The sequence below is a fragment of the Hemiscyllium ocellatum genome, chromosome 37 (assembly GCF_020745735.1).
Source record: "Hemiscyllium ocellatum isolate sHemOce1 chromosome 37, sHemOce1.pat.X.cur, whole genome shotgun sequence".
Classification (NCBI taxonomy): Eukaryota; Metazoa; Chordata; class Chondrichthyes; order Orectolobiformes; family Hemiscylliidae; genus Hemiscyllium; species Hemiscyllium ocellatum.
In genome coordinates this window covers 39,659,951-39,671,093 of record NC_083437.1, presented here as the reverse complement: position 1 = coordinate 39,671,093, position 11,143 = coordinate 39,659,951, and the positions used below count along the sequence as shown (strand labels likewise).

The 11,143-nt window shown below is 35.7% G+C and overlaps 1 protein-coding gene across 1 annotated transcript in view; it reads right to left on the bottom strand.

Moving 5' to 3' along the window:
- Window positions 1-2,241: 2,241 nt before the first annotated feature.
- Window positions 2,242-11,143, bottom strand: part of tmem201 (transmembrane protein 201) — a 53,462-nt gene continuing 44,560 nt past the window's right edge. Inside the window, exon 6 of the mRNA XM_060851884.1 lies at window positions 2,242-4,990. Within this exon, the coding sequence (XP_060707867.1) occupies window positions 4,768-4,990 (223 nt within the window). The 3' untranslated portion in view covers window positions 2,242-4,767. The remainder of the gene's footprint in view (window positions 4,991-11,143) is intronic.

Here is an 11,143-nt window from a genome sequence, read left to right as displayed (position 1 = left end):
TCCAGTCTCAAGAATTTAAATTAATAAAATGGAAAACATGCTTGATTTATCAACTAACAAAATTCATTTTTAAAATTATCCCAATGACAAAGGAGGAAAGTAATTAGCAAAAAAGTTAAAAAGTAATTATAAAAAGAATAGTTAACTAGGTTGCATTTTTCTAATTACATGAAACAGACATTAATCTAGAAGCACATTTTTACAAATCTGTTTCCAGAAACAATATATTTTACTCACATACTTGAATGTGAACACATAAAACATACAATTAATTCTGGGAAAAACAACTTCAGCAAAGGCTGGTTTACCAACAGTATGCTATATACTTATTACTATCACATCTTGCGAGTTACTTAATTCTGGCGAGCAATCCTGAAAGTTGCAATTAAAGCAGCTTAAATATGTTCTAAAATACATCAACATGCTCAAGTCAGAAAGTTCACATTACAGGAGAGGTTAAACTTTTTTTAAAATACATTCAGCTAGACATGGCAGAACAAAACAGAAAAGGCAAGCTAAATATCCAGTGATTAAAAGTAGTGAGGTAAAACGATCTATTGTTCTTTTTAATAGAAGTCCCTGGAGGTAACTGACCACTGCGAATCTTTAGAGTCCTCAAAAACTACTGTAATTAGAATGTTTTATGCAGGATGTTATTACACACTCAAATTAGGTAACACTGAATATTATTCGCCGAATGGACAAATACCAGGCACAAATAGCATTAAAAAGGGTGCTGGAAATTTGAGCAAATGCAGAAAATGCTAGATAAACGCAGTACGTCTGTCATCAGTTATGGAGAGATCTCTTGAATGGAGTTCCTTTGTCAAAATATTTCAGGCATCCTTGTCTGACTATATGCATTAATACCCAAAAATGGCAATGTGCCTGTTATTATTACTAAAGCCATCTAGTTTGAAAGGAAAATTTAAAACACCCTGATTACCACATACTTTCAAAAAGTGACTCTTGGAGCAATGATTGAGCTCAAATTGCAAATGTAACGATTAGCAGACTATCTGGTCGGATTACTTAAATATTTCAACATTCAAGAGTGATTATTTTCGAAACTCAAACAGAAGCAAAGACAGAATGTCTTCAAGCTCCCTTAATGCTCGTCAAAGCAAACCCTTCCTTCAACATAGACAAATAACACTGCCCTGATTAGTTCTACGTTAGCGAGCATTAAACCATTATATCCACTTGCTTAAAAAGACCCCATGATCTGTTGATTCAATGGGTTATTGCAGTTCACTGTAAATGCATATACACAGTGTGGTAGAGATGAAATGCAACTTCAAATGTATTGGAGTTAAAATTTCCATTGAAAGTATTCATTCCCACAACTGCAAGCTCATACAAGATTAATTTTCCTTATAACTTGTCGTGGAAGGTGAGCACCAATGGAGTGGAATCTTAGTAAATAGATGAAAACAGTTGCTGATAAAACAATGAGAATATGAGAGCAATGCAACATTATCAGGATGCCCAATTCTGGGGATATAAAACTGTATTAATCTGCAAAATCTGGATAAATGCTTACAGATAATTAAGATTCATAAAACAAGATAAATTACTGATTACATTATAGAGCGTTATAGAGCGGTAGTATCTGATTACATAAGGCTACATCTTTATACTGCAGTAATATTTATGCATTTAGGTCTTTTGTTAACTCAGTGCCAAAACACACATTTAAAGACAGAATTTGAAACAAATTTATGTTAACTACAGAGTCAATGTGGTCTCAAAATGTTTATTTATGGGTAAAATGTCAGGCTGCCATGAACAGAAGGCAGATCAAATGCAATTGAAAATCTGTATTGAAATGAAACCCTTCAACGACTTTCTTACGCAGGTATGCTGAATCTATTTTGTAAATAAAATTCTAAAATTTCACTTTTATTCTTACAACTATGTTGTTGCCAAGTGTACAGTAAATGTTGATTTGACAATTTTGGATCTAAGTGACTATTCATTTTAGGTTAACTATGGCTAAATAGAACTAGGTCCCTTTCCAGGCCCCTATCAGTAATTTGAATGCAAACCTCTGGGAAGACATATGACTCAAACCTAAATTGAAATATGGCTGCAATCAAAAAACAAATTGACATTTTTGAAAGACCTTAGAAAACGAAGTTCATGATCATTTCCCGGAATGAATGGAGTTGCTGCATTGGTGTGAATGCTTGCTGTGAAAAGTTAATTTGGAAAGAACAGCAACAGTACATAACCAACAAGTATGTTCAATAATTGGATATGCAATTTATTAAAAAGAACCCACTACATATAAACCTGAAAGCTTCACTTTCACCATGCACATTACAGCTAGAGCTACTTGACAACAGACATTAATGGACCCAATTAAACCAATACAAAGATACTTTTCAATGTAAGAAAAACAGAAGGCAAAACACAAGGCAATAGAAGGTGGTTTGAAGCAAAAGAAAATGAAAGGCTGCTTGAATTTAAGCAAATTTCACAACAATCTAGAATGACTACTATGCATAAAAAGTAACAGAATGTAAGGTGAAAAAGACAAATGTACCCTTTTGAATACTGAGGCTTTTGAAATAAACAGGACAATAATTCAATATAAAGAAATAAATGCAAATTTAAATTGAAAAGGCTGCAAAGAAACCCATATATTTTACAGTTAATAATAAACTTTAGTATGTAAATTTAAGGTCAATATGATAAAGGACGGTTATTAATTTATGCTTCATAAAAATTAACTTTATAAATAAAAAGATTATGCACATTACTTTTAATGCATCTAATGCTGAATTTCACTCATCAGTTTAATCTCGTTCCCCTCACAAAGCATTTTCACTTGGAATTATATCATTATTCCTTTAAAAGCCTGGAATCATCTCCCAACACTAATACTATAGCTTTATGTCTAGACTGCAGTGCCTGAAAGAGGGTATGGAAGGATAGGCAATAATATTGGCCTCTTAACAATACCCACACCTCACAAACTAAAAAAAATTCAATTACACATTACCGTAAAGACAAATCACCTGCTGATTTTTAAAGATTTGAATGTGGCATTTATACAATTTTAAAATTAGGTGTGAACAAATTAAATCCATTGGATTGTTCGTGCATTAAATATCTTTTGATTGATTCAATAGCATTCCCAGTACTGCTAGATTTGAACTATTAGCATGTTATTCAGCATTCAAAACAGTTAAGGAAACTGCTGTTTCTTATGAAAGGATCGCCAGCAGATATACACAGAAGAACTTGGAGCTAGTAATGGGTGAACTGACAGTCTTAATGTGACACTAATACTACTACTTCATAAACATTAAACTGTTTTCAGCTAAATTTACTGGAAAATTCTCAATTCTGTGCTTTAAAAAAAGACAATTATTAACTTTGATTATACTGCAAATGAATGAAGACGAATCAAATCGAAGTAAAAATCACCTAGATTTTTTTGTGATCCAAAACATGTTAAAACAAAGCCATCATATCACCCACTCACTAGTCTGAAGCCAGGAATGCAAAGCTTTTTTTTTAAAGAAACAGTAATTTTTTTTGGACCTAGAATGGACTGCTTGCACCTTTTAAAGAAAATCAAACATTCATTTTCTCTTTCTATATTCAATCTTTTTCACATTGCTATCTTGCAACAGCTTTTTTTTGAAGGGCTGGGGGAGAAAGTGTTTTAATTCAGCGTCTGAATTATATGGAAGATTGGACACTACAAAGCACGGGCTTTGTGCATATGCCAGCTATTTGATTGAGTTATCCAATCATTCCCAATGTCTTGCTCTTCCTTGTCAGAATTATGTCAGTCAAGAAAGATACTGGATTAGAAGTAGGGTGAGCAAAGGGTAGAATCACAAAACTAAAGAATCAAGCATAACAGTATCATTGAAGTTACGAGTATAAATCAAGAATATTGATGCTCTTTGAATACAAGACAACACTGAGGTCTGCAGTGTTCTTAGCCTTTTAAAAAGGAGGCCCATCATTAGTCGCTCGTTTCTGAATGGGAGAGAACACAACAGAGCTAAGTTTCTTTTCCCACAATAGTACAATATTCTATAAAAAGAACAAAGGCAGATTGCATTTAAATGGCTGATGCGCTAGTTTACTAATCATTGAGCACAATAAATTTAAGTTGTGTATTGGATGCATAATTTAAAAATAATCCAAACAACGTTCAGAATTATCCCTAAAAGATATTATTTAATTTCATTACCGTAATTAGTTTATGCATTAATTTCCTCTTGTCATGATGTTTAGGCACACATCTTACATTGACCTTCATGACTGTAATGCATATGTAACCAGCTATTATGGGAATTCCCTAAGTGAATGTTTGCAATGATACTGTAGCTGCAGGCCACCACCACTAAGAGGCACTATAGCTTCACATTGCCCTATGATGTATTGACCAATACCATCGGAGATTTATTCCCATTTAAAATAAATTGTAGTCTTGTCACTTGGTCTAGAAATTCCAAGCATTTCCAGCTAATTTATTAAGTTTGAATAAGTGGTGAATTGGATTATTTTTGTTTTAAATACCCACTAACCTAACAGATGGAGGAAAGAGTATGTCGTTGTGTAGGTTTGATTTTCATAAGATTATAATGTCAAGCTCACATCCATAGGTCGACAAAAAAATGCTGCTGCATCTTTAACATCCTTAGGAGACAATCAAATGATGGAAAAGCGAGATAGGAAACAGCACTCCACTGGATAAATAAGGACAGATTCATTCACACAAGAGTTCATTTCTGCCACTGTTCATTGTTCAGACTCTGACCTTCGTGCCCTGTATCGCCGCTGGCCAGTTGACTTCCGAGTAGCGATGGTTGCAGTGAATCCCACCAAACAACACAAGGACGTGGTGCTGAATTTCAGAGTGTCAAGCCAACCAGGAACATCGGTCTTGAGATAATTCTCCATCAAATGCAAGCCCATCACTGCAAGCCACAGTAGAGAAGCCAGTGCATCAATCCTCCGAAGCCTGGGGAATTTGGTGAAAGACAGAAATACATTTCAGAATTTCATGTTGACTGCCCTAAAGAGACAGAAGACAGTCCAATTAATTACTAAAATGTACTGTTGTAATGAGTTACTATCTTATTTCAACGGAAGGGGAGATTAATTTTGGATGGTATATTCACTTTTATTCTGTTACTTCCATTGTGGTAGGATCACAGGAAAGCCATTTAGCCCACTGCATCTCTGCTAGCTCTTTCAAAAAGGACTTTCTAATTAGTTTCATTTCCTCAACTCTTGCCTGCAGCCTTGCATGGTTTTTCTTTTACAAGATGATCAAATCATTTCAAGAGGAAACTGGTTTGAAGTTACTAAGAATCTACTTCCACCCTCTCTGGCTGCGCATTCCAAATCATGACCTGAATAAGACATCTCACCTCCCTACTGTTCCTTCCCCTCCAATTTCCTAATTGAGGGCCCCTGGTTAGTGACCCACTCACCAAAGGAAACTGCTACCCTTTATTTACATGTTATAGTTTTGGACACCCCAATTAAATCTCAACTTTCTCCATCCTAAGGAGCACAATCATAGCTTCTCTGGTATCACCACATAACTGAAGGCGCTCAACCATCTTATCTGTCTGGTAACCTCTTCGGAGGCTTGGATACCTTTTCCAAAGTGTGGTACAAGAATCAGATAACTGGCCTAAGGTCTTAGGGCAGAATTTAAGCATTTAAAATTTGAAGTTATGACCTGAAATACATGACAAAATATGGTGAAAAAAACTTTCAAAAGGAAATTATACACATTACATTAAATAGTAAAAAACTTCAGTTTAGAGAAAGGGAAAAAAAACAGGAGAACTAATTAGAAAACTTTTTTTGAAGGACATACACTGACCCCATGAGCTGAACAGTGGCTTTCTGACTCGGTGTTAATAACCCTGTTAAGACCTGGGCAGCAAGTTTCAAAAAAAGTTTAGTCTCCCAGTAATTTGCATCTTCTGGGACCAAAGGAGTGGAATTGATAGGTGATCTATTCTTCACACTTCACTTCCATTAGTACAGTTCCAAATATTATGAACCATCAGACACTGGCTCTATAGTTCATTTTTCTTGCCACAGATGGAAAGAAATCAGACCCTGACTTGGTTTCACTCCAACATCGTATAGCTGGGTTCAGTATCATGCAATACCACAGTTAAAAGCAGGAGACAACACCAACTTTCATTTTACTGCTTAAACATTATTTGCTTGAAATGGATTAATCCAGCTTTGCTTAAAGATGAATGTAGCTTTTCTGCCAAAATTGTGCAGTTCCACAGGCACACAGACTAAGATCCCTTATACACAAACTTACACTCTGTCTTAATTGTAAAACAAACTAAAAAATATTGTTTTGCTTGTTACTGTTCAATCACCCAGAATAAACAACTAACTGGATAACTTCCCCCATACCAGAGTCCACAGTTTCTCAGAATAATCTCTCTTCAGGTCAAGTGCATTGCATAGGTAACCACATTTTTTCCATCTATCATTTACCTAAACCGGATTTTGCCTTGTCAAGTGGGGCACATCTGAAAACACCTGCAGGTTGATCAAAGGGGCAGTTTGTTGTTGCCGGAGGGATTTTAGGATATAGTTACCTTGTAAGCCAGCATCCTCAATTCTAGCAGGTTTCTGCAAATCAGGCTAAAGAGTTTGCGCGTACACAGCAGAATTATTCACTGCACAATTAATGACAGAGGGTCAGCATTCTGACATGAATAAAACTGTAGAATGAAAGCAAATACTGTGGATGCTGTAATTCCAAAATAAAACAGTAATGAATAAAACAAATGATATCAATATTAAGATGTTCCAATATATTTGAAACTTTTGAATGTGTCTTTTACCCAACATCCCACTGCAGGAAGAATATACTACATAATTCTGAGCAATTGTACTCAATGCCAGAAAATTTCAAAAGGAAGCAAATGACTGTTGGTGGGGATTCAGATGGGAATGATAAATGATGACTGAGCTTTAACCTGACACTGATCTTGTGGACAGCGCAGGTTAATGCAAATCACAAAGTTAGAATTAGTTGGGCACTAATCAGTGATGCCTGCAAACTAGAAAAAATTGCAACTCAAAATGATCAAGTTCTTAAAATCCTTTATTCAAAACAGCCAAATGGAAAATTAAACTTTTGTTGTTCAGTCATATTATAATTTTTCTTACTTTTTGAATGTTTTAAAGATGCAACAGGGCTAATTGCAACTGGGCTAATTTTTTCTTCCATTGCTCCCCAGTCAATTCATTTCATAGCAACTATGTGCTTCTAATCCCTCCCATTTACCAGAGGGTTATCTGGTGCTAACCAGAAGCACTGGCTACACCCGGCCAAGGTTACTTAAACTGATTGCAAGATCTCAATTTAGGATCTTGGCCAAGCTCAATCACAGAACATTCTGATCAGTGTGGAGCAATTTCATCCTTCTTTTACCCAGTAACTCAATGGGTAAATAGACAAACTTCCTTAACTGGGCATTTCCTCTGTGGGTGACATTCCCTTCTATGACAACAATACTGCAGGCTGGCCAGAATCAAAATTAAAAAGGTCACCAAAAAGTTATTGAACCCAAGGAAACTAGGCACACCACACGACACAAAATTAAAATAAATCTTCCTTATGATTCTGTGCATAAATACATAATTTGTGATAGCTCTGACCCTTAAGCAATTCAAATCTTCCATACCCAATCTACATTTATCTGAGGCAGGTAACAATGATCTGATCTTTCAAAATATGGAACGGGAAGCAATGCAGCAGACAAGTGGTTAAGGATAGAAAATTATGGTGGAAAAAGGGAAAAGATGTTTTCAAAAACTAGCTGGCTATTCACCAAAGAGGACCAATAGTCTGGACCACATTATTTTGAATCACATCACTACTTTTAAGAAGGAAAAATAAAAAACAGAAAAATCATAAGAAAATCCCTTTTCCCAATGCTTCTCAAAGTGATGAGCCCACTGTTGGAAAATTAGCTAGGGGAGATTTAGTCCTGGATCACACTTAGACAGACTGGTAAAAGGTTAAAACAAACAAAATCATAGTTAGAAAGGTTAGCACTCATCTGACGAGCTATATTGATCAGCAAGAACCCATGTTGCATAACCTCTAAATAAATTATTTTTATGCACTAAATCAAATACTTTTATTTCCCATTCCCCCCCAGATTTTAAAACACTATTTCTAATTCAAATTCTTAAGTTTTTTTTCTCCAAACAATGCTGAATCAGACCAAGCTGAACAATGTAAAACAAAAATTTTACTTTTAAAGTTATTTGGGAGTCATAGATGGTTTGGGAGAACTGACTTCATATTTTTGGAATCTAAAAGGTTTTGAAGTAATTACACTTTTCAAAGTAATTAGAACATTTTACTCCTGGACTACAAAAAGTTAGAATTCTACATGATTCAGGATCAGTCATATGCTCAAAAAAATCTGAAAGGGAATAAGAGTTTTGGGACACAGGAACAAAATAAGTTCATTCACCCCCTTCTGAAAATTATAGAATGATCGACATCACGATTCAGTGAGCAAATGGAACATACAAGATATACTAGTCATAGGGTTAGGTTCCTTCCCTAGTCTGCTTATATTAGCCAGAAACTTAGCAATGTCCTGACACAGATGTCTAAACCTCCAACAACTACAAAACCTTTCTTCGCACCAAGCATGATTCTGGTCAGGGAGAACTATCCTGTGATTTCCAATTTCTTCAATTTAACTACTGCTCCTTGATGTCATTGTCTATCAAATATTACTTTGACACTGGGAACAGTCACTCTCATCTCTAACTATAGAGTTCAGCTCTTTGGAATGGTGTGCAGAATGGGCTACAAGTTGAAAGATACAACACAGTAGTTTGACAGTATATATGTTGCCCCAAATTGAAAATGTATGAATTATTGATTTTTAATTTAATTGGTTTAATTTTTAAGAATTAATCTCTGGGATATGGGCATCTCTGGATAGCCAGCATTTATTGCTTGTCCCTGATTTATTACCTGGTACTTGCACTGGAAATAAATTAACTTTAATTATTTCAAAAGTGTCCTGGTTCATTTAAAGTTACCGGCTCCACTGTTCTTTAAGCTTGGACCATAAACAGAGATGGAATTTTAAAAAAAACAACAAGCTACTTCAAGTGTTTAGTCCTAGTCCGAGAAAAGGAAGGTTTACAGGTTTCATTAAAAGAGAGACGTGTTCAGAAAAATGGTCAACTTCCTCAGCCACCATATCACCACGATCGCATGATCATTGCAAAACTGCTGTTTTTTCCATTGGTGACTTCTGCCCCTTCCTCCACCCTGAAACTTGTTCTGTTTTAACATGCTAGGAAGTGCAGTATTGGAGGATGCAGAAGAGATTTCAACTTTTCACAAGTTGCTAAATGAGTTTTACAAACTCCTTATTTCTGTTCTGTTAACTCAGTAAAGTCCCCAAGAGTTCCAGAGGACCAGACAGCTTATCTTACAGAGATACAACTGGTGGGGAGTTTAACTTGAAGTTGACTATGCCTCAGGCAAGGGTTAAAAGTGAAAAGGTGGTAACCCCAGTTGGTACAGGAACTGAACTTGTGCTATTGGCATCATTCTGCATTGCAAACTAGCCATCTCGCCAAGTGAGGCAACCAAACCCCATGTTATCTCAAATGATTAGTTAAATTGTTTCTCCATATAGCTTTACAAATGGTCAATCACAATTCATAGAAAATCACACCTCCTTAAAAAGGAAACACAGTCATCTTCAGGAATAGGAATATATTCAGCCCTGAACTTTAAGCACATGAAGCGAGATTTGTGAATGGAGCGATATGCTAATGTTGAAGCAATTATTCAACCAAAAAAAGTGGTCACTGAATTACTTTTAACTTACTTTTTTTTCTATTTTTGATCCGGCAATATCCACCTGATTGGACAGTATAATATCGAAATGCACAAAATTATTGATTTTGGTAGGAAGAGAAAAGGAAGCATATTATCCAAATGCAAAGATGTTGCAGAACTCAGATGCAGAGAGATCTGGGTATCCCTCGTGCAATAAATCACAAACAAACAGTCTGTATGCAGGTACACCAAGAAAATTAAGAAAGCTAATGTTATAGTTTCTGCAAGGGAAACTGAATACAAAAATAAGGAAATAATGCATGTTACACAGGATTTTGGTACTGTCTATTGGCCACCTTATTTTATAAAGAAAGCCGTTCAGAAATGTAGGTGGGTTATCTTAAGAGGAAGGTTTGGACTAGCAGGCCTTGTATCTGCTGGCTTTTAGAAGAATAAGAGTGTGATGAAATGTGTGATTTACATACATTAATTTTAAGGATGTGTATTTTAAACTAATGGCATTTGGATGATGGTCCTTTTTTTTGTATGAAGAGTTAATAATCGAGTAGGTCAGTCTTTTTGGAACTATGGTTTTAAATCAGTATGTGTCAGAGTGCAGATGATTACACGTCTTCTGGGACATCAGTGGACGAATTTCATGACAGAATTAAGGTAAGCAGAAGCTAGGATGAGCTTTTCTTTAAAACAAAACACCTTATTCAACTCAAACGACAACTGAAGTCAGATGCAAGAGTAGTTTTTCCTAGAAAAAGGAGTTTGGTCATAGCAGTTAAGGGCGTAGCTTACTTCAGCTTAGGTGTTTCAGTTGGTGAAAACTCCAGACCAGCAGTGTTTGCAAGTAAGATGCATGGGTTACTTAAGGTGGAGAAAAGGATGTGGGCAGTTACAACATTTAAAAGACACTTAGAAAGAACTTGAATAAGAAATGTTTGGAGGCATATGGGCCAGGAGGAGGCAGGTAGGACTAGTTTAGTTTGGGATTATGTTCAGCATGGACTGGTTGGACTGATGGGTCTATTTCCATACTGTATGACTATGCCCACAGCTTACAGGACTAGAACAGGAAAGTAGAAGTTAACCCTATTTTGATAGGGAAGGAAAATTTCTCTGGATTTTGCTCAACTATAAAAGCAATGGCATTGGAGAAAGATGGAAATTGTTCTGCCTTGCATTTGAAATATTTTAAGCTATGTAGATACAGGTCATTCTGTTATAATGCATGTTTTGCCAATGTGATTGACGAATTGGGGACATGTTTCTAAAACGCAAACTTTTAAA